Source organism: Bombus fervidus, chromosome 6 (assembly GCF_041682495.2).
Source record: "Bombus fervidus isolate BK054 chromosome 6, iyBomFerv1, whole genome shotgun sequence".
NCBI classification, from domain to species: Eukaryota; Metazoa; Arthropoda; class Insecta; order Hymenoptera; family Apidae; genus Bombus; species Bombus fervidus.
In genome coordinates, this window is record NC_091522.1 from 4,425,815 (window position 1) to 4,451,704 (window position 25,890).

Sequence of the window (25,890 nt, forward strand, 5' to 3'; positions counted from 1 at the left end):
TGATAGAACAAAATGATTCGATAAAATTATATAAAACGGAAAATTTTGTGCATTCATTATTTCCTTAGAAAACGAAAGAAACTTTTCGGACGACCTAATACATAGATATTTTTAAACGAACGCATGATAAAATTTGTCAATGAAGTTGTTATATTTTTGCCACATGTTAGCCACATATATTTTTCATATTACGTATATTATATGTGTAAACTCCCTAGAGTTCAAGTGTGATAGGGACTCTCTTTGTTTACGGACAGCACGACTTTCTTTGTTTCACGGACAGCACAACTTTCTTTGTTTCACGGATAGAACGACTTTCTTTGTTTTACGCACAGCTATTTTGAGAGACACTCATTTCCAAAACGGACGGACAAAGAGCAACATCAGAGATAGACAAGATCACAGAAGAAAGAATAATTATTTAAAACATTGAAGATTGACGGAGAAAGATCGGTAGCTGAGGACGTTGAAAATCGATTCTTGATTTTCAGATAGACATTGCACAGAACTTGTTATTTATTATTTACTGTTATCGATTGGTATTAATTGTTGTTTACTCCCGTATTTCATTTAAGTATTTTCACAATAAACTCGATTTTCAGACTTCAGAATCGATCACCTGAATTACCCCGAGATTTACGACATCACATATGTATATCGTATTATTCGTAAATGTATATTTTTCTAGGCGAGTAGAAAGAAATAAGAAAAGGGAAGAGAAACCGCTGTGGGAAAATGTGTTGTTATGAAAAGGGGACTATATATTTGTGAATATACTTTGGAATAAAATACAAGAATTTTAATGTAGCGAAAAGATTAATCTAATTCATCAATAAACAAAGGTGCAAAACTTCCATCCATGGCTCTAACATCGATGGCATCCACGGTGCTGATGTTTCGTCGTATAAACAAATTAATCGTTAAAATCGAATGCATACGATTAGCGGTAGACTGATTCATCGTTGTAATCGAACGTTGTAATCTTTATCTTGATAGAACAAAATGGATTATACGTAATTCGATAAAATAATATAAAACGGAAAATGTGCATCCATTATTTCCTTATAAAACGAAAGAAACTTTTCGGACGACCTAATATGTATGTTAGATGCGAGGGTCTTCATGTTATTGAGCTATGTTTTTTAGATTTATTTTTGAATAAGTATGTAGCGGCACTCGACAACAAAGAACTTTCCAGCGGTTTCATCGGTACAAAATATACCATCGTAGACAGACTGTTTACGATAATTCGACGAAACATAAGCAAGAAAACGATGAAACGTAAGTCAAATACTCGGAAGCGCTTCGCAATAAATGAAAATAAATCCAGTCATATAATCTTCACGCTTAGAAAACAAACTTGCCCACAGGTAACGATAAACAATATACCTATGCCGGATAAAGAGTCAGTCAGATATTTGAGCATGATTTTGAACAGAAGATTGACATGGAAACGACACACCGTAGAAAAATCCAAACAACAAATCAAAATTTAAAAAATTCTACTGGCTCATTGGCAGACGTTCCAACTTAAACACGCAAAGTAAACATTATACAAGGCCATATTAAAACCTGTTTGGACCTATGGAATCCAATTATGGGGAACAGCGAGTAATTCCAACATAGAAATTTTTCAACGATTGCAATCGAAAGCTCTAAAATTCTTAACACGTTTAACGCCCAGCGTGATTCTACTAAGTTTCCTGCAGCATCCAAATCCGACCACCGGTACGCAGAACGTAAACAGAGTGACAAGCGGGAATTTATTGTTTATCGCCTTCGATTTATTGTAAAGAAAAGATTATTTATTTCTGGAATGGAGAAAGCGATAAGCTTTCCAGCTAGAGCATTCCGAGGAATTTTATGGCAGATATCTCAGATCTTTCATTTGGTCGAGAAACATACTTGTGAGATGTACATCAGTGGTTTGTACATCCTCCAAATGTTCAGTAAACAGCGTGAAAATATATTTGAAAATGAGGAGAGTAGTGATGACGAAGTCTACAACTACTGTTCAAAGTGGCCAAAATTTATTATTATTTGGCTATTACCATGCGATATAGCATAATGTAATACTTCATCCAGAATAATTAATAAAAAGTATGCTATAATATGTTTTTAATATTTTTATGTTGTATATCCTTTATATAATATATGCTTGGTGATGAGCCCCCACAGAAGTACACCCGTCACATAGATATGGGTAACGTGGTGACGAACGTGTTAATAGATGCACCTTGGTATGTTACCAACGAAACAATACATCGCGACCTTAAGATACCCACAATCAAAGAAGAAATAACCAAGTTCAGAAACAGATACAATATAAAAGTTAACAACCACCAAAACCCATTAATTACCCAATTACTTGACACGACGGACCAGATCCACAGACTAAAAAGACAGTACCCTTTAGATTTCAGCATTCTGATTCAACTAGAATCAAACATACTATAAACTCTTATAATTCAAGTTACAGTACCACGTCAAAATAATTTACTTATAATTCTCAATGAGAATTGATTGTAAAATTCATGCAAATAAAAAAAAAGAATACTTGGAAGAAGGCGTACGTGGCGACGGTCGCGGACGGTTCCGAACACGTGCCTAGTGGGGATATTGAGAGGCGACAAAGAAGAAACGAAATGGATCAAGAGAAGGGTTGAGTTATGACCGAGAAACGTGATTGAGCAGTCGAAATCGAGAATTGTTAATAAATATATTGTTTAAAAAACGCCGAGTATTTCTTTGGCACCCTACATGTCCTACTAAACCACCTCAAGTATCTAGAAGAATCGAATTATTAAAAGATTCATCTATTCTTGTTAGCAAAGTAATATAAATCAAAATGTGTTTCTCAAATTTTATCATTTCGGTGTTTTCCAGAGTTAGAATCTTACAAAGTTAGTTAGAAAATTACAAGACGATACTTTATATTGCTTTATGATAATTATTTTCTTTACTGATAATTTTTGTTAATAAAACAAGGAATGTTCAAAGACAGTTCTTTATATTTTTAAAAAACCAATACCTTCGCATCATTTTGTTTCAACGAAACTATATAAATATTAGACCTTTTTTACTCATCGATCGAAAAATTACCAAAAAACACGAATTCTCAGAACGAAAAGTTTCATTGCGATAAAAATTTGCTCTCTGTTTGAAAACGGGAATATAATATAGTATATTCTCCGAAGAACTCTACAAATATCAAATATCGCCTATTCTGTATGCAACAAAAGTATAGAAATATCAAACCTTCCATAGGTTGAAAAATTCCCTGTAAACTACCAATTCCCAGAACAAAACGTTTCATTGCGTATGTTCTCTTCACTTCGAAAACATCGTTGAAATATAGTAGTATATACTCTACAAAACTCTACTAGTATCAAAGTTTCCATATTCGTCAATAAAAAACTTTCCAAAAACTGTAAGGCCCCAAATTTTCCTTTCGATATCTATCGATCGAATATTCTCTACAAAAGTATCAAAATTTCCATATTTGTCAATAAAAGACTTTCGAAATTTCCTTTTCGATATCTATCGATCGAATATTGTCTACAAAAGTATCAAAATTTCCATATTCGTCAATAAAAAACATTCCAAAAACTGTAAGGTCCCTAATTATCTTTTCGATATCCATCGATCGAATATTCTCTACAAAAGTATCAAAATTTCCATATTCGTCAATAAAAGACTTTCCAAAAACTGTAAGGCCCCAAATTTTCCTTTCGATATCTATCGATCGAATATTGTCTACAAAAGTATCAAAATTTCCATATTCGTCAATAAAAGACTTTCCAAAAACTATAAGGCCCCAAATTTTCCTTTCGATATCTATCGATCGAATATTCTCTACAAAAGTACCAAAATTTCCATATTCATCAATAAAAAACTTTCCAAAAACTGTAAGGTCCCTAATTTTCTTTTCGATATCCATCGATCGAATATTCTCTACAAAAGTACCAAAATTTCCATATTCGTCAATAAAAAACTTTCCAAAAACTGTAAGGTCCCAAATTTTCCTTTCGATATCTATCGATCGAATATTGTCTACAAAAGTATCAAAATTTCCATATTTGTCAATAAAAGACTTTCCAAAAACGGTAAGGCCCCAAATTTTCTTTTCGATATCCATCGATCGAAAATTGCCAGAATTCATGACTTTTCTGAATCAGATGTTGAAAAACATGTTCTTTCTGTATTTACCAATTAAAAAATTCCCAAAACTTCGCAATCTCAGAAAGAAACGTTTCGTCAAGATCAAAATTTCTCCTTCCATATTCGTCGGTGGAAAATTTCCGAAAACCACGATCTTCCAGAACAAAATGTTTCTTGCGATCAGAATTTAGAATTTTCTTGACATCAAGATTTCTGGATGTCCTTTTACCTCTGTAATTACTTACAGAATGAACAGACTCGTCGGATATACTCGTTATGATATTAGGTTGTCATAACATTCGTTGCATACAATTATAAAATCGAATGAAGGGGAAAATATCGTTATACCGAGAACGCAGGTAGAAATGTTCTACTCGTTAGAATTTTCCTCGTGGTTTTTCCTTTTAATTCTCTGTTTCGTTAAGCCAATAAAGATCAAGTGATAAAATAATGTATATAGATTGAGTAAACATAATGCTGTTGAAGTAAAATAGCGGAATTTCATGCAAATGCATTTTGCAATTAAAGTAATGGAAATAATTCGCACGTTGTTTTGTTAAGATAAATTAAATTTATAATAATAAATACTTTACAGAAGATTGCACATAAATCCAATCGTTACAATTTTTAATGGTATGCAGTTAAAAATGGAAATAGACTGAATATTAGTCCTATTTCTAATTTTGCACCGTTTTCAAAAAGATTGCGATACAATTAATATGCCTGATATGAAATAGTCAAACAATAAAGAACAAATGAAATAGAAATTACTCTTTTAGAGCTTTTCTCAAAATCGATAATATTTTTTGGCAAAAAATCTTTCAATTTACTTATAATTCTCAATGAGAATTAATTGTAAAATACATTCAAATAAAAAAAATCTTTTATTTCACTTTTGTTAGTGAAGCGATCGATGTTACAGGGTCAGTGTAAAATGGTTTTCATTGTCATTAATAGGGCGGTCATTTATTCCTATCCATTTATTACTTATTCCAATTCTTAATTATTATTAATTATTGAAAAATGATATGGGCTGTATGCGCATGGGAACAAAGAATAAACCATTTGTATTTCGCCATCGATATTATATTAGGTTGTTCGAAAAGTTTCTTTCGTTTTATGAGGAAGTAACAGACTCACAACGTTTCTTGTTTTATATTATTTTGTCGAATTACGTACGATCCATTTTGTTCTGTTGAGATAAACACCATGACATTTCACAGACTTTGTTTCACGTTTGTACGGAGGTGCACTGTTGTATTGTCATTCTGCTTTTCACGTGTGCTTAGTGAGCCTGTATTATCTATGTTGAAATAAATAAAAATTGTTGATTGAATTAGGCCGCGGAAAACGTATCTCTTTGATTTTGATCTATTAGGTTGTCCGGAAAGTTTCTTTTGTTTTATAAGATGATAATAGATGAACGACAATTTCTGTTTTATACTATTTTATTGGATTAGATATGATCCATTTTGTTCTGTTGAGATAAACACCGCGACATTTCACAGACTTGGTTTCACGTTTGTACGACGGTGCACTGTTGTATTGGGTTTTCTGTAAAGTTTATTTTGTTTTATAAGATGATAATTGATGAACGACAATTTCTGTTTTATACTATTTTATTGGATTAAATATGATCCATTTTCTTCTGTTGAGATAAACACCGCGACATTTCACAGACTTGGTTTCACGTTTGTACGAAGGTACATTGTTGTAAAAATCACGTTTGCGAAAGAAAGATACTTTTCGGACAATCTAAATAGGTTAAATAATCGCATTGAAGCATCTTTTAGTACTTATCGAAAGATGACGTTTCATCATCTCACTAAAGCGACCCGGTTCTTGCGTTCTATGAATATGTATCTCTGTCTCTGTACGGCGCGTGACTCGAGCGCGGATAACAAGGAGAAGAGAGAATATCGTAGCCCTCGGGCGGCTCCGCTGCACACACTCTATACTTTGCACGAGACTTTCAAGTGAGATACGCATCATTTGTAATTTAACGTCGAAGCGAATATCTCGCGAGCGAGAACTCGACCCAAGCCTCTTTTTCCATGGTTGCGTCAGGTAGTTGGCATATCGACTCCTTTCTTCCAACCTTTACACGAGCACGTACCGACGATTTACTCTTCTCAAACTTCCATTTTGTACGCCTCTCCATTATGTCTTCTGTTCTTGTTCAACTATGTGTGATATGAGATTAATGAAAATTATGATACACCTGTGATACTCGGATTTAACGTAAAATACACGTGGATGAGGGATTTGATGTATACATTTGAGTGTCAGGGACTTAATATGTAGATAAGGATACAGAGCGATATATTATGTGCGCAAAGTAGTAATACTGGATTAATTAGAGCTGAGAAATGTGTTCTTGCTAATGGATTTTACGTAGCCTTATTGAGCAACTTATACTACAATAGATTATAGTAAATATTCAGATTTGAATATTTTATATTTCTCTCGTATCTCTTCCTTTTTCTTCTTTCTTTTCTTTTCATCTATAAGAGAAGTTATTATTTAATAATAATAAGTTGTATATATTTCGGGACGAAAGAAGAATTTTTTTTTTATTTGGAAGTAGTTTACAATCAATTCTGATTGAAGTGAATAATAAGTGATTATCGTATGTTTGATTCCAGCTGAATCTAATGTTTAAATCTAGAGGGTAATGTTTTTTTAGCCTGCGGATCGAAAGAGGAATAAATTTATTCCAGTCGTATTACGATAAAATATATTAAACGAGATTGAAGAACTAAAATTTTATGAGCGAAGTTAAATTTGTACGGGACGTCTGACAATTTTCTGGCTCAACAACTGCATTATATACGTAGTCGTTAACGTTGCGCTATCATATGAATCTTAAATTCAAAAATCCTGATTACTTAACATACATTCAACCTTCCATTTTCATCGTCCACAGTCTTCTCCTCAAAACGTCGTCTTATTTTAAGAAAAATTAAAAACTAAATTTTTAAGAAGTCCAGAATGAATAAGCACGCGTGATTTCTAACGAACATCTACTTTATCCTTAGTCGAAATTCTATAGTTCATATTTTATTCTTTTGTAACAATTAATTCCAACGTTTTTCAACTTTCGCTTGAGCACCGCCTGAAGAGAATTACCGGAAGTTCTAGAGGAAGTAGTTCGTCTTGTTGCGCATTCTTTCCATACGTTGGCGCGAAACTCACGCCATTTACCGTAGGAATTATAACGCGGATTAAAATTTCGTCGCATTCTTCCGTGGCCGGCATTCACGAAACGTTCTCGCTGGAATGCCCTTCCGGAACGAAATAGCCGCCATGGCGGCCGGAAAAATTCCAGACGGCTGTCGCCCGTGGTAACAATGCTACCATCTAATTTCTTTTCCTCGCGGTCTAGCGTGTTCTCCCTTCCGTTGAAAAAATATCATCACACTCTGGAAACTTCATTTTAATGCGTTCCATTGGATGATGTTTTCTTCTTTTATTTATTTATTTTTATCAGGGAAGGCGATGTTGAAGAAACGAATTTACTTGTAAAACTAAAAATTTGCTATTCTAAATGAAAATCAGAAACGCAACTTCATGGAATTTCCGACCTTGCGTTAATAATTAAGTTTTGATTTCGTGACTATTAATTTGTATATTGATCTATTTATGCGGTACATCAACACTTTGTCATCCACATGAATATGCTAGTAACTTTAACAATTTGCCGCTGTTTTTTTGGTAAAAAATTTCAAGATGATAAACTTTGCGTAAAGAGTTGATTTGCGCGTGACACCAACGTGGTGTCAGCAGACACTAAAATTTGGCCTGCACTTGACAACACGTTGGTGTCACCGAACGTGAAAATGTTAATTTATCTTTTTACGAAAGAAGTTCTGTTGTTTGATCGAGAGAAAAAGAGAGGGTTTGGAAGGTAACATAACCTAGAATTGGAAGAATTTTTAAGAAATCCAAGTAAAGGGGTACAAATTTTGAAAATAAATTATGTTGTTATTTCTGTATTCAGAGATAGGATCACAATAGCTATTTTATTCTTTGGATAAATCTACCACACCTGAGCCGAAAAACCTTTTTTGCGCTTTCTTATATGGACTAGGGATAAAAACAAAAGAACATCTTAAAACTATCGGTTGTATCTAGAACTATCTTCTAGTTACTTTTTATTGTAACTAGCGCATCTGCATATGGATAACTAATTTAGATTTTTAGAAAAGTTATCAAGAGTTTTAAGTTTTTAGGTATGCGTTTATGATATTTTCCACTATTTTCGGCTCACAACCAACTATGTTGAAGAAAGGTTGTGTTGAGGAAATGTTGAAGAAGAAGAAAGAAATATCTTAAATCTTACTGTTAGGTCAGATGGTTACATATTAATTTGCAAGATATTTTAAAGTGTATGCTTACATAAGAAAATAATACTTCTTCGAGTCTTAAAATTTATCTCTAAAAGGATTTAATTCCAATATTTTTCGAATATGTCTGAAAATAGTAGAAATAGAAAAGGAAAAGAAGCTTGGATACCACTGTGTAAAATCATACAAAGTAGTATCATGGAGATTTTTGTTACTATTACAAGGGAAAGAATAAAGATTGGAGGAATGCTGACACGATTTTTAAAGAAACGAGGACATTTACGACGCTACACCCTCTTTTCGGCGATGTTTCATGGATCAAAGAGAGTACCGGCTTTTTGTTTTTCAGAGTTACTACCTAAACTGGATCTTCATCTGATAGGTTGATATGTGCTGTTTCCAACTAATCACAATTGTAATACCAAATTTCATAATACAACGTCTAACAAACTAATAGTTAGATACTATGAAAAATCGTATTTTTATGAATATATAAAGAAATGGAATTATATAAAGATTTACTTCATCTAGTAAATATTATCACCGGTACTATACTTCGAATATTTTTTCTATTTTCTGATATCATGCATGTTAAGGTTATTGGATGTATGTGAATACAAAGGAACGCGTGGATAAATTGTAAGGTAGAAAATATATATTTATTTTGAATATTAAAGTGTAAGTACAAAGTTCGAAATATAATTGAGCTGATCCAGATTCGCACGCTAGCAGTGCTACCTTATGACTGAAAAACCCTGAAGCCAACGTTGCTTATGTATCGTTTATGGTTTGCCTTCGACGCAGTCCTTTGTCTATGCGCTGTCGATGGCTTCAGTGCTTGAGAAAACTAAAGACCAGATGTAGAGTTTTCTTAGAAGTGGTGACCACTTCAACAATATGTATTGTCTCACATATAAATTTTCCATAAATGAATTATAATCTGTAGTCCACTAATAAAGACCTGTTTGTAAGGTAACTTGAAATTTTTGTCATCATTAGACTGAGGATCTGGACAGAAGATTGACATGGAAACAACATATCTTAGCTAAAATCAAACAACTCAAAGCAAAATTTAAAAAATTCTACTGGCTCATCGGCCGACGTTCCAACTTAAACACGCAAAGTAAAATTACACTATACAAGGCCATATTAAAACCTGTTTGGACCTATGGAATCCAACTATGGGGAACAGCGAGTAATTCCAACATAGAAATTTTTCAACGATTCCAATCGAAAACCTTAAGATCCCTAATAAATGCACCTTGGTACGTCACCAACGAAACGATACATCACGACCTCAAGATACCCACAGTCAAAGAAGAATTATCCAAATTCAGCAATAGACACAGCACAAGAGTTAACAACCACCAAAACCCTCTAATTACTCAACTACTCGACACGTCGGAACAGATCCGCAGGCTAAAAAGACGTTACACCTTAGACCTAAGCACTAGATTCAAATAGAATGAAACATACTATAAACACTTATTAATCATGTCATAGTACCACGACAGATAAATTTACTTAAAATCCTCTAACGAGAATTGATTGTAAAATAAACGCAAATAAAAAAAAGATCATTAGACTGAGGATGTTGATGCATTTACTTGGAAATATAAATATGCAAATACACCAAGAATAAATATAATATACAAAATTGCACAAAATATCCAAAGTAAGGCGGTCGTTATAATATTTAGTGTAAAACAAATAGTTATTTAGGTCCCATTTCTTTAGCTGTCTTTATTCGCAGTATGGTCATAGCTAGTACATCACTTGGAGCATGTTTCTATCGAAGAACCAATTGTAAAAATCATTTAGACCATGTGCTAGGGTTATAATTCCTGCAATATTATCGTGGATTGACCTATACAAAATAGCATGTTATGGAGTGGAAAAAAAGACGAATGAAAGAAGCGAAGGACGTGCGAAAAAGTTGTACTAATTTGCCGTAATTGCTGGCCGAAGAAAGGGCGATCAGTCACGTAACTTCGCTTAATTGCGGAACAGTGCACATCGATCATAATTTTTCGCGATTTGCAGCTCGTGCTCGCCGGCGAATTTCGCGGATTATTTTTGCCACTCTCGTTTGTTCGCAACCAAATTTTTTTCCCTCGTTATCAGACCGATTCCTCCTCTTTCTTTTCGCGCAAGCCTCTTTCATTACACTGCGGATATTGCGGATATTGAAGGAAAATGTTTACCGCGACGTTATGGATCCGTAAGGTGAGCTTAGCTCGCGCAAGAAGCAGAGGCAGCGCGATTACACGTCAGGCTAATCGGAAGTTGCGGAGAGGAAATCGTTGAAGAGTGATCGTAGGTACGGAAATGAGGAGAGAACATTTTGCAGAATCGTAGACTCGTTCAAGCACTGAAAAGTTAGCTCTCTAGGAGTCGAAAAACACTAGCGTGTTTAGAAGTGTTTTTCAGAATTGAGGTTAGGAGCAAAGTTGGAAGTAAGATGAAAGGACTCAGGAAACTTTTCATCAAAGAGAAATTCAAAAATTAGCTATAGGGTGGTGGACAGAATATATTTGAAGCTGATACTGTTATTGATGAATATAATATTAGTAACTTTAGATTTAGACATTCTTTACTATTTAGTTTTATCTGGACTTGTTCTGAACTAGATGTTCTTCGCTTAAATTTACCATTTAAACTGTCTAAACTGTCAAAATATTTAAACAAAAGATTCATTATTCATATATATATGGAATAGGTATATTGTTTGTTTTCGTAGCGTGAAAGTTATGGCTGGATTTGTTCTCGTTGACTTTGAAGCGCCATTTGCGGAACCATTCTTCCATAGAGTCGAGACCTCGCTGGAGGCAATTGTCGGGTCTGACTATTGAGATATGTATAACTTTATGTGCTAGACTAGATTAGCTGCGTAATAGTGATACATGTATGTAAATATTAATGTGTGGAAGTACGTGTGTGTGCGGCGTCTCAAAAACAAAGGAATGTAAACAGTTGAGTCGGTTAACAGTCTGGTATGGAAGAAGGTGAGACAAAGGAAGTGCTGAGACGCGTGCAAGTGGTTATCGATGAATATCTTTGAAATCGTATATCAAATAAATATATAACTATTCTAATATAAATTCCAAATGTAAATGTAGTGTTCCAATACCATTATTTCGGGTATTAAGATGCAAGATTCTCAAGAACTCCAGAAATATCAAATCTTATAGACCGTCCGAATGTCATAAAAAAGAAATTGGGACTCAAATCAACGACATGCTAAACAAACGAATCATAGAACCATCAGACAGTCCATATAACGCACCAATTTGGGTAGTTCCAAAGAAATTAGACACATTAGACAAACAAAAATGAAGAATCGTTGTAGATTTTAGAAAATTAAACGAGCTGACAAATCAAGACGCGTATCCTTTATCAAATTCGGACGAAATACTAGATCACTTAGGCAAAGCTAAATTTTTCTCAGCCCTACACCTCCCGTCAGAATTTCGCCAGATACCCATGGAACAAAAATCTAAAAAGCAAACACAATTCAAGATACGTGATTATTAACTCTTGATTGTTAGTCGTTGATCGTTGATAGTTAATCGTTAACCAATTTCCATGCAAAATTAATTAGTCTTCTATCAGCAAGCGCGGATTATTACGCGCGCTGCGACTGCTTTTTATTTCAGTCGCTAAGTATTCTTCAGACGTGAGAGATCACGTTTGACCCGTTTGTCAGCATCTCGCCTATATCAGTTTATTGTATCGACCATTTTAAAGAATTCCACGAGAAATAATATGATTTAGTTTCTTATTCCTTATTTTTTTTAAATAAATTTTTTCTTTGTCCTCTGTTATAAAGAATGTAAGATGCGATGTTTGCGAGGTAACATTGTCTACCAATCCTTTTGAACAGTAAATTTTCGATAAATTCCATGAAGAATTCGGATGTCATTTCCAGCACCTACGACCGACCGTGCGCGGTGATAGGGGCCAGTCCTCGTAAGTAGGACCATGATGCAAATGGGTTAATCGTTAATTATTGTTGATAGTTAATCATAATTAACGATAGTTATTCGTAGTTAATTGTTGATCGTAAATTGTTGACTGTTGATTGTTAATAGTTCAATAAACCTTTTTTGTTGAACATCAAGAGTATTTCTTATGGGTATCTTCACCAACAACCACCTCATACTTGTCCCTGTTTTATACATCTTTAAAGAATGATTTAATTAATAGAATCATAAATTTAATATATTCTATTTTGAATGTACTATATCTAACTTAAATTGAATATAATTCCAAACATTTTTGGAAGATAATTAATATAATAACAATATCAGGATCTTCTTACTTAGAAATAAGACAATTGCTATTTAATTCTAAGGGGTAACAGGAACTTAATTGCTTTTCGACATAAATCACAAGACTAGTATTTGTAACTCGGTCACAAAATACCGGTACGATGTTTTATCTTCGATGATGGACGTGATTAATCTTTGGTAGGTCAGTTGTTTACGCGTAAACGAATTTCACAGATTATTTCCGGCCGACGCGGTGGGTAGTGTCATAAAAAGCGACGAACTGTGATCTCTTCTCGTGTTATGTGTTTTTTTCACTCGATCGATGGAGCACGGTGAACGGTCAAAGCATTTATCGGCCGGCCGAACAGAATCGCTTACGCAGCGATACATGTGACCGGAGTAAATAATCGCGTTCGTCGCGAAAATTCGTCGGACTTTGCGCGTCACCGACAAAAACCGATAGAAGAGTCTATTCAGTGATACGATGGCAAAATTACGTTATCACGTCAATTCCATTCTGTTGCAAGATGCAAACGAATTGAGTACCTATTGTGTTGTCTTCTGCTTCTGGGTTTTCAATATTATTAATGGTTTATATATGTATATTGATGGAAAGTGTAAAATGATAATTGAGATGTCAAAGGAAGGCACCGATTCTTTAAAATTATTAATATTTCAAGCAAAAGTATTGTTAACGATCATCGCTACCACGGTTTGTATCACAGCTGTAGTATTTCGTTTAGAGTATCTGGGCGATTGCATGAAGGGATATTTCACGCCTGGATCCACTGGCTAACTAGTCGAAACTCTAAGCTCAGCATAGAAAATAAACTAAAAATCTACAAGACGATAATAAAACCAGTTTGAACGTACGAAATACCACTATGAGGGACAGCAGCAATGAGCCACATAAATAAACTAGAGTCGCTACAGTCGAAGGTACTGAGAACAATAGCCAACGATCCATGGTATGTCAGAAACGAGAATATACACAAACACTTAAAAATACCAACGATTAACACGTTCGTCGTCACGTCGCACATATCTATGCGACGGGTATACTTCCATGGGAGCCCCGTCACCAAAGGATGGTGACGCTCTTCTTGTTCGAGTTAATTAAATATACGATATTAAACCAGGCATGTAAATATGAAACCGGCATTTTTGTATAGAAAATACACGTTTATTGTATGAAAATGATTAAAAATATTTTATTCGAAGTATTGCCCATCGCTAGCTATACATTTTTCCCACCTATCTGGCAATTGGTGGATGCCACGCAAAAAAAACTGTCGCTCTTTTGAGGCAAACCAGTCATCGAGCCATTTTAGTACATTTTCGTAAGAAGTGAAGTGCTGGTCAGAAAGTAATCGGACGGAGCCAAGTCTGGTGAGTAAGCCGCGTGCGAAAGTATTTCCCAACTGAACGCTTTAATCGTTTCCTTCACCGGTTTTGCTGTATGTGATGGTGCATTATCATGAAGCAAAATTACTTTGTGTTGCCTTTTTTGATATTCTGGTCGTTTTTCACGCAAAGCTTGATTCAAATCGATCATTTGTTGTCGGTAGCGCTCAGTAATAACGGTTTCGCCTGGTTTTAACAGCTCATAATAGATCATACCCTTCTGATCCCACCAAACACAGAGCATTGTCTTCCGTCCATAGCGATTTGGTCTTGTAGTCGATGTCGGTGGTTCGCCTGGAGCTATCCTGGAGCTACCCAGGAGCTACTTTTACGCATAGGATTCTCAAAATATATCCACTTTACATCGCCAGTCACAATTCGGTGGAGAAATGACTTTCTTTTGTATCTGGCGAGCAGAATTTCGCAAGTGGTTTTTCGGTTTTCCTGCTGTCTTTCATTTGGTTCATGTGGAACCCATTTTCCCACCTTCTGGATCTTTCCCATGGCTTTCAAACGTATAGAGACGGCTTCTCGTGTCAAGTTTAATTGATCAGCGAGTTGTTGTTGCGTTTGAGCGTCATCCTCATCCAACGATGCTTGCAATTCTCTGTCTTGAAACTTTTTCGGTGGTCTTCCACGTTCTTCGTTCCTCGCGTCAAAATTGCCACTTCTGAATTTTGTAAACCACTCAAAGCACTGTGATTTACCAAGAGCATGCTCACTGTAAGCTTCGACAAGCATTCGATGCGATTCTGCAGCAGTTTTCTTCAAATGGTAACAGAAAATCAATGCTATCCGCAAATCGTAGTTTCCAGGCACAAAATTCGACATGTTCAACGCTATTACAAACTATGCTGTTGTATGAAACTTGTATTGTTCTGAGTCGAAAATGTTTGTGAGATGTCAACAAAGACTTTTAACATCAATGACGCAGTTTAGTGATAACTACGTTATCAGCTAGGGCCATTTATAGGCAAATTCCGGTTTCATGCTTACAGACCTGATATATAGGATATACAACATAAAAATATTAAAAACATATTATAGCATACTTTTTATTAATTATTCTGGATGAAATATTACATTATGCTATATCGCATGGTAATTGTCAAAACATTCTAAACACATTTGGGGTGATTTTGGCCACTTTGAACAGTAGTTGTAGACTTCGTCATCACTACTCTCCTCACTTTCAAATATATTTTCACGCTGTTTACTGAACATTTTGAGTAGGAAAAAATCACTGATGTACGTCTCACAAGTATACTTCTCGACTAAATGAAAAATCTGAGACATCTGCCATGAGATCCCTCGGAATACTCTAGCTGGAAAGCTTATCGCTTTCTCCATTTCAGAAATAAATAATCTTTCCTTTACAATGAATCGAAGGGGATAAATGATGAATTCCTGCTTATCGCTTTATTTACGTTCTGCGTACCGGCGGTCAGATGTGGGCCCCGCAGGAAACTTAGCCGAATCACGCTGGGCGACGAGCGTGTTAAAGAAAAAATCCCAGTTACGCAGAAAAACACAAAGAAAAAACGGCAACACATCCAAACCAGCTGGCTACTGAAGCGAGCAAAACTATCGTAGAAAGAAGACTAAAAAGAAAACACCCCACTGGCTTCACTAAAGGAATAAAATAGTCAAACTCGAAGATGGTATCCCGCTGGGGGTAGCCATCCACATGTTATTCAGCAATTAACACTTTACTGACCGTTAGCGGTTCAACAGCATAGCAGCTCAGGCGCAGATTCTCTCTGGCACTGGCTCTGTTTCGGTTTAAACTCTCCAATACCATTCTTTTCGTTCATCGCGAACGGTAAGTTTTTCAAATTGATATAAAACTGTGAGAGCTTACAAAGCAACGTAACTGACGCAACTGAGCAAGGTACCTTAATACTAAATAACAAATTATTGCTCAAATAATGAGAAAGATTGTAGGCGACAAAAAGCTGATTAATAGGCTATCGGTCAGTAAAGTGTTAAGCTAGAAAAATTTGCCAAATGTCTAACTGGACAAATTGTAAAGTACAAATTTGAGGTGTACATGTTAGTAGTTGTAGTAGCCTGTTAGTTAGTGTTAGTAGTCGTCGTGATAGGGCTACTGCTCGTGTGGAGACCGGGTGTGGTTCTGCTGTGGGCTGCTGGGGTACTGCTGTATTTTTCTTCTAATTTAGATGCGTGGAAGAAAAATCTCTACTCCGGTCGCCGGGATTTGAACCCGAGTCCCGAGAAGTTCGTAACCTAAGGCGTTAACCACTGCGCTGCCGTCGCCCGACACTAGTTAGTGTCGAGTGGTGGTGTTAGCTGTCGAGTGCCGCCACAAATTAAATAATGAGAAAGAAAAACTTCACGCCTAGAAGGTCACTTGAATTGCTACTACACACAACCGTGTCATAAATTAAGTATTCCAAGCGGTTATTTCTAACTACTTTTCTTTTATCTACTTTTGTCATAGTCATCTAAGAGGCTGGCTCCTTTTATGATCCTGCGGATGGAAAAGGGTGGCGAAGTTTCGCGGAGATGCTAATTGGTCTTTGTTTTTATGGAGGCACGCGAAGCAGCAATCTTGAAGACTCTCGATCAGGAGGATGACTCTTGAATGAGGTAAACCAGGAAGAAAATTATAGTTTAGAGTCAATGTCAAAAGTCAAGAAAGTACCAAGATCACGTAGTTCAGAAAATTCATTAGTCAGTAAAATTCACCAAATAGCTCAGTTTCATTATGCTCCAATTCAGTCCGTCTGATTCAAGGAACACACTTAGAATCACCTCTCTGAATAGGTTGAAATTAGGTGGTCCTTCAGGCGCTAAATGGTATATATTGTGCAATAAGCAAGGTCAGGAGAAATTGCTTAAATTATCGAACGGAGTAAACCTCGAACCCTAACAGGTACTTAGATCCATCAGTGTGATATTAGAAATATAAAAGAATTCTTTTTTCTAATGTGGTGTTCAACTACGAACGTTTGGAAATCTAATGATTCCTAGTTCTAAATTGATAGTCACGGAATTGAAGCAATCAATTATTTAGAGAAATATAAAAGATTCAGTAAATCCATATATAATATATATAATAAAGGTTTCAGATATTCCGAGAAAACATATCTAAGTTTGATATTAAAAATATAAAAGAAACATGTTGTAGAATCCTTTTTTCGAATGTAGTGTTCAATTACGAACGTTTGGAAATCTAATGATTCCTAGTTCTAAATTGATAGTCACGGAATTGAAGCAATCAATTATTTAGAGAAATATAAAAGATTCAGTAAATCCATATATAATATATATAATAAAGGTTTCACATATTCCAAGAAAACATATCTAAGTTTGATATTAAAAATATAAAAGAAACATGTTGTAGAATCCTTTTTCCTAATGTGGTGTTCAACTACGAACGTTTGGAAATCTAATGATTCCTAGTTCTAAATTGATAGTCACGGAATTGAAGCAATCAATTATTTAGAGAAATATAAAAGATTCAGTAAATCCATATATAATATATATAATAAAGGTTTCAGATATTCCGAGAAAACATATCTAAGTTTGATATTAAAAATATAAAAGAAACATGTTGTAGAATCCTTTTTTCGAATGTAGTGTTCAATTACGAACGTTTGGAAATCTAATGATTCCTAGTTCTAAATTGATAGTCACGGAATTAAAGCAATCAATTATTTAGAGAAATATAAAAGATTCAGTAAATCTATATATAATATATATAATACATGTTTCACATATTCCGAGAAAACATATCTAAGTTTGATATTAAAAATATAAAAGAAATATGTTGTAGAATCCTTTTTTCGAATGTGGTATTCAACTACGAACGTTTGCAAATTTACTGATTCCTAGTTCTAAATTGATAGTCACGGAATTGAAGCAATTATTTAGCGAAATATAAAAGATTCAATAAATCTATATAAAATATATATAATAAAGGTTTCACATATTCCGAGAAAACATATCTAAGTTTGATATTAAAAATATAAAAGAAACATGTTGTAGAATCCTTTTTTCGAATGTGGTGTTCAATTACGAACGTTTGGAAATCTAATGATTCCTAGTTCTAAATTGATAGTCACGGAATTGAAGCAATCAATTATTTAGAGAAATATAAAAGATTCAGTAAATCCATATATAATATATATAATAAAGGTTTCAGATATTCCGAGAAAACATATCTAAGTTTGATATTAAAAATATAAAAGAAACATGTTGTAGAATCCTTTTTTCGAATGTAGTGTTCAATTACGAACGTTTGGAAATCTAATGATTCCTAGTTCTAAATTGATAGTCACGGAATTGAAGCAATCAATTATTTAGAGAAATATAAAAGATTCAGTAAATCTATATATAATATATATAATACATGTTTCACATATTCCGAGAAAACATATCTACGTCTTTTGTTGTGTATAAATAAAAAGATATTATAAAACACAGTAGAATATTTACCAGACGGCATGGCAGTGATCATGATGGAGACAATGGCGATGACGCCGAGCGCCGATGCGGTCGGCCGCATTCTCCTGCCGGTCATATCGAGGATCCGCTCGCTCTCAGCCTTCAGGGATCTGCTCCATTTCGTTCATCTTCGTTCTGCGTAAAAATAAATTTTTACAGATTACAATTATTTGACGTTAAAATATTAAAGAATATTATTAGGTCGTCTGAAAAGTTTCTTACGTTTTATAAGAAAATAATGGATGCATAACATTTTCCGTTTTATATTATTTTATCGAATTATTTTGTTCTATCAAAATAAAGATCACAACGTTCGACAGATTAGGTTTGATGTTTGTATAAAGATACATCGTTGTAAAAAACGTGTCTGTAAAAGAAAGGCACTTTTCGCACAATCTAATATTATTACTGTGATGGATTCATATCATTAGTTAATAAATTATTGTACAGAACGTTCAGAGGCTCGACCAGTAAAATTCATCGATTATTCATTAAATTTCATAAAAAATATGGCTTGAAAATATAAAGTGCTTTCTATCGATATTTTTATTCCTCGTTTGAAATCGCACCCTCATCTTAATTACCAAGAGTTAGTCTCCTTACACGAACCAGAATGTTATTAAATTCCGCTGTCAGGGCGTGTCTCAGCCAACGTTTAATTAAGAGAAACTTTCTCAAATGGAGATTTTTAAACTTTCTATCGAATGAGAATCGAGCCAATGTAGTGAATTTTCAAACAATTGACATTTGCTATTGGATTCCGATCCTCCTTGCTTAACATAGAACTCAGAAAATGCTTCTAAAATGTTAATTAAATTTATTATACGTTAAAATAAATTCCATAACGTATGGATAACAAATGAAACGATTTTTAATATTTTATCGTACTCTATAAATCCTATCATTTTTTAGGATTTTGATATCATGAAACTTCTATTTTATTCTGCATCAAGTTATATGTTTTACTTATAATTCTCAATGAGAATTGATTGTAAAAAGTCTACCAAATAAAAAAGAAAGTTTTGTTCAACCATGATATACGCATATATAAATTAAAAATGGTTTTTGGAATGTAGATTGTTATATTTTTGTTGCATTAAATGATTCTCGTTATTTCATAGAATTCTCTGATGTTAATGCTCTGTAACTTTTACTTTATTCTGTTCTACATCAAATTTCATTTGTAGCTACAATGTGCATTATATTTAAAACGAATGAATTTGAAACTACAATAATACGAATTACTATTAAAATTTCGCTACACTTTACGTATCACGAAATTCTGTATGTACCATGAAATTCATTTGACATATCTATGTCAAATTAAATCAAACTTTACATAAAATTATAATATTCATACATATTAGTATACATTGCAAATGACCGATGATATCACATTCATAATAATGATTTTTATCATTTCACAAAATTTCCTGATGTATGTATTACGAGACATTTACTCTATTTCAGATCAGCGTCCACCGTAAAAGCCACGTATAACTCATCACGTCACTTCAACATGCACTAACAGAACCGAAAATTCAAAAACCACTCGATATCTCCTATATATCACACTAATATCTCAACGATTAAATCCAGCTACTCTACAAATTCGGACGAGTAGTGGTACATGTCCTAGCCAGATAAATTTCACCTATCATTTTCATCGATGTATCAAAATTACCGTCTACAATTCGGTGTCGACTTGTTAGCGAATTTGAACGCGTATGTTTCGATGGAAAATTTGCGGGAGGACGCGATAGTTGCAACCAGAATAGGTGACATTGACAAGAAAATCGTATATATCTCAAAAATTTCAACTGTACGGGATCCCACGGGATTTTATGAACGGCGCTATCTACGCAATAATGTTTGAACCGCCAGCTAATACGCTGTGCGTACACTTATAACGTTATTAACATGATGAGTGTGCCACAAACTCCAAATACACGGAAGAGATCATCGTACAGTATTTTTCGAAAATATTTACTGCCAACTACGAGATATTTCGTAGTAAGTATATGTATTGAGATACGACAAGCCTTCCGATTATGACGTATCTCGTATTTTGCGCTACAAGTTTAGAGCACTCGAAGATGGTACCCCACTGGGGGTAGCCATCCACATGTTATTTAGCAATTTAGTAAGAAAAATTTACCAAATGTCCAGCTGGACAAATTGTAAAGTACAAATTAATTAGTAAAAGAAAACGGAAAAGAACAAGTTTAGATCGATTCCAATTGGTCATAGAATAAGTTTTAGTTAAAAATTATTAGAAAGGATAAACGGAAATTTTATATAATAATATTTATATAATAATATATAGATTGTGTGAAATTCCATGTTTTCTTTAGAATAAAATCTTGGCGCCTAGGGCAAGACGCTCTAGATTTGCCTGGCAATGAATGGAAAATTGTATGAATTTATTATGTGTGACACGAAAACTTTCGAAATTCCATTAGCACTTTAATGAGACATAATTGTAATGATTATATTGATAAAGTTCAAAATCGAAGAATGTAATATTCAGAGATTCACGAAAGAACTTCAATACCTCTAAAACTTGTTATGAATATATTACGTGCGTTATACACAACATAATGAAACTTCATTAGCGTTGTAGTGAGACACGACTATTATAATTCTGTATATTGATCACATTTGAAACCATTTTGAAAAAGTATATAGTTCAAAGATATTTATCGAAAATATATAAAGAAACCTAAAATATTTAAATAGTCAATTATACGTTAATACATTCCTCAAATGTTTTAATATCTTGCGCAATAACCTATTCGTGAAAGATTAACGACTAATAAAAGCGCTGTTCAGAAATATTGAACTAGTAAGGGTTTATAACACTGTCGATTGGGCCCGAAGAGGTGTATAAGCCCAAAAAACCTTGAAGCGCCGACAGCGTTATAAACCACTCTGTAAAAGAAGCAAATTTGTACCCTTCATCCTTATCTTGAACGGTCAATAGCGAGGCGAAGGAGAGACTACGGGTCTTTTGGGGGACTTTTGCGTGGTCTACGACTAGATACGATAAAACAATCGTCGATAACAGTTGTCTGCTAGTTTACGAAAACCGAAGAACGTAGTCTAACCACCGGATACGACATAGCACCTTCCACTTACCACTTTGACTGCCACGACCAAATGACATGTTTCGCTCAGGACACCACGGGAGTATTTTTATTATTCGAAGCATATCATGGTAAAATAATAATCAATTGATGATGTAAGACAACATTCTTTCCCAATGGACCGTTTATCTTATTCGTGGTCACGGGTGACCACCGAGGCGTCTTGGTAACAGTTGATAGCGACATATTATAACAAAGTTTCGTTTATTTCAACAAACCATTCGCATTAGTCATTTCGTCGTAAGCAAAACGACCAGAACATATTATTGAAACGTGTAGAAGATATTAGTAAACAGTATTTGCTCATTCTATATGTAATAGTAAGGTGGGGAGACAACCGTGACATTGTTATGATTTCGACGAAACATTCGGTTGAAATGGTAGAGATCCGCAAAAAAATGATGTTTGTGATAAACCAATGGTAGTGGTAGATCACAACAGAGGAAACAGAGTGCTGTAGATTTATCGGATCAAATGATAGCATATTCTACGCCACATAGATGAAGCCTCAAATGGTATATAAAGTTAGCTTTAGAGTTATTGTTAAATACATCAATTTAAAACGCGATGATACTCTATAAACATGGAACAGAAACAAAAATCAAAGTATCAGATTTTAAAATGGCACTCGCAATGCACCTTACACAGTGCCATTCACCAGAGCAGTCAAATATACTTATTCGACAAAGATTACGACACGAAATGCAGAAAGAAGGGCAAGCGTACTTGGCACGAAAATTTTGTAGAGAGTGCTATAACAAAATGTTAAACCGTTAGGATCAAAAATTACTAAAAGTCGGATCAAAACGGTGACCACCTATTGTCCAGATTGTATCGATGAGCCACATTTATGTTTAAAGTGTTTTAACACAGTGCACCGTTAGATACAATATTTGTTTTCATTTTTTTTTTTTTTTATTAATGTTCTAATAAAAATGTTTAATTGTTCAATGGGGCACTTTTTATTTCAAAGTATCTTCTATTTATTGGTTATATTCTAAATCCCCTAACTGTCGATTTTCATACAATTTTTACAATTGTAAGAAGTTCAAGCGCTTTGGTCATCAATGACCACCGTGGCGTCACAGGAGGAACCGTGGCCGGTCATATATGACCAATGTGGCAGTCAAAGTGTTAATACCAAAAAACCAAAACAGTCCACATTGTGATAAATTTTCTGGATTATACCTCCTTCCCTCCCTCAACCCTTTTACAAACCCGCGGCTGTTCGGGCGCGTACAAACGCGTTAAAAAGGCATGGAAAGAATCTTGAATAACATTAAACAGTCGTTAAAAAAACTTTGAAACTTTACAGAGAAACCTAAAAAAATTCTTCAAAACACCTTTCAGGAAGGAAAATATCAAAGTTCAACAACCACATGCGCTCACCAATTAAATTCTTAAACAACTGTCTCGTTGAAAAGCATTTCGGGAATGAGTTGGCGAACGTTCGTTACTCGAAGAGAGAACGTAGGGGAAAGGCAGGACCGGAAGTGAGCGCGCCGCGCGAAAGAGCCGGAAACAGCGTGTGCGGACCGTAGTAAATCGCGTAATCACGTACTCGCGAATATTCGACTTGGCTGAATGCGAGGGAAATTTCATTCGTCTCTGGTCTGGAGAGTGGTTGGCAACATCGACCGTAGACATAATTACACGTCTGATTAAACATTACAATTGCAAGTCAGCCATGAGATTTGTCACGAGCGTCTGTGGCATTGCGGTGTCCCTCGCAGACGTGTCTGTCCCACTCTCTGACTGCTTTCCAAATCGCGTTGTAATTTAAAGAGAAGGTGATCAAACGTGTTGTGGACGTCCCACGATATATACAAATTGATTTAATTAATTAACCGATCGAGGCAATCAGGCTGAAAGAATCCAGTTAGTTTTCGAAGCTTCGTGTCTTGATTGTAGGAACGTTAATGGAGAATTAATCGGTGTGTTTCGCCAGGATGTTTCATGGACTTTGTATAGGAGGTTGCCGAAAGTTTAAGCTAACTTCATAATTAAGCTTGGTTGAATACTGCGATGGTTAAGTTTGATGTCTGAAAGGAAGCGTGCATTAATCCATTAAGGGCTAATGTTACGTTCAAGCAACGCTTTGTTGCAACTTTCTTTTCAAACAATTTACATTGTTCTATTCTATTGATGGATGCTAAACATTGTTTACATGTAACATTGCATACTTATTGAAGTATGAATACCTTAAAAGTCATGTTAACCAGCTCTGTAACTTGAATTGCAGAGAAAAATATCAAGTACAAGAACTATTTTTTAACATTCACATTTTTGTTTACAAAGAAATCAAGCTGTCTTCCTGTAATAAATAAATCTACGAAAATAGTTGTTTGTTTTCTAAGATGTCCAATGTTAATGATATACCTGAATAATAAAATTGAAGACTTGATAGGAAAAAGTGGGTTGACAAGTTTGATCTTTGAACGGCTCATACATCACAGAATTTTATTGAAGTCTACCGATAGATTCGTTAATATTGTCATTATGTTGTTAAAATTGCTTGACCATCTCGATCACCACCTTGTTCAGTTCGGTCGTCAAAAATATTGTTTTCGTTACGTGACTTATTAATCATCAAAGCGTGATGAGTATTCCGACTCTGATGTTATTAGAAAAGTTGAAAAAAGTTTCGCAAGTTTATACGTTTCCTCGACGAGAAACCGCTCGAGATTTCAAATTGTTTTAACAAGTTTGAGGATGAACATTGAAGATAGGAGTGGTGTCGCTTTGTTTTCTCAGCTGCGTCAAAACGGAAGCTGCTTCCTAATTTAAATCGTGAACAGTCCCTGAAAGGCATTCTCTTAAAGTTGTTTGATCTGCTACTCTTTCAATGGGGACCAAAGTTATTTTTCTGCTCGACCACGCAGTCTGGAATACAAGTACTCGAATTTCGATCTCGATTGTATACTTAATCCTAAGCGAAAGAAAACAATCTAGATTACTTGTAAAACCACTTCGTCCTTCTCAACACTAAAGTTTTTATTTACAGTTTACAATTTTGTACTTTTATTAATTAATATCCATTTAATTTCTAAGTTTAACATTATACTAATACATATCAGAAAACTTCGATATTTTATATTTAATGTCTCTTTATAATTGTAGATTCTAACATCGTGCAATAATATTAATAAGTTAAAATACATGCACAAATTAAACTTAAATCCGAGTACTTTCTTTAGTGGTATGAATGTAAAGTTTTAAAGTTGTAAATGTGCTGTACTATACATATACATATACATATACGATATATACATACAATTTATACAACGAAGGTAAAAATGAACTAATTTCCACCAATATCTTTTCATAGTCGCCTAAAAACGATATTTCGTGCGTTTTGTTGAAAATATGTAGAATTATTTATAAATTGTTATAGCCTCTTTAATATTTAAGAAACTTTAAAGAGTATTCTTTCGGAATAGTTACCAAACGATCTAAAAGTTCGTCGTGAAACTACAACCAGCATATCTGAAAAATTACTTTCTCGCATTGCAACAGATACTTTTATTCCTTGGACGAAACCCTATCAAAGAGCTTCCAGTTTCGCAATTTCCACCGCGAATTTCACTGCAATTGCTACTTTTCCTGATGTCCACGAGAGCAATACTGCAAACCAGCTTTCTCTATTCCGCTCTCGCGGGACAAAATATTCGAACTCCATCGAAAGAAGCCCAAACTTTGTTTGATACAAATGTACACTGTTTGTAAGTTTTTCACGGAAACGTACTTATGTAAATTTAAGATGATAATACACATCAAAGATTTTATCTCTATATAGCTCTTACAGATTTTTGACAAAGATAGGATCATCAGTGAAATGTTCATTTTCTAATGAACTGTAATGTATACACCGTAATGTACTTTTCTTAATCAATCGTTTTCATAATATTATTATTTGTCATATAATTCACTGTATTTAATAACGAACCTGTTTGCTATTTCAATTTCTGATTGGACTAATATTTGTGAATTTCTCTTTTATCATTTCAAACTCTTGCCAATGGATTAACGGTAATTGAATAATATTTAAATGTAATTACAGCGAGTTTCCAATAAACCATCAAAATTCTCCAA

General features: G+C 34.4%; 1 protein-coding gene across 2 annotated transcripts in view; it reads right to left on the reverse strand.

Annotated features, from left to right (window-relative positions):
• The window catches only part of LOC139988342 (uncharacterized), a 446,678-nt gene that overhangs the window by 89,506 nt on the left and 331,282 nt on the right, over window positions 1–25,890 (reverse strand). The window contains exon 4 of one of the 2 annotated variants that reach the window (XM_072005637.1): window positions 18,644–18,787. In XM_072005637.1, coding sequence (XP_071861738.1) covers window positions 18,644–18,728 — 85 coding nt within the window. In that variant the 5' untranslated portion in view covers window positions 18,729–18,787. Of the gene's footprint in view, window positions 1–938; window positions 1,110–18,643; window positions 18,788–25,890 lie in introns of those variants that run through there. The other variant, XM_072005638.1, reaches the window with a different exon arrangement.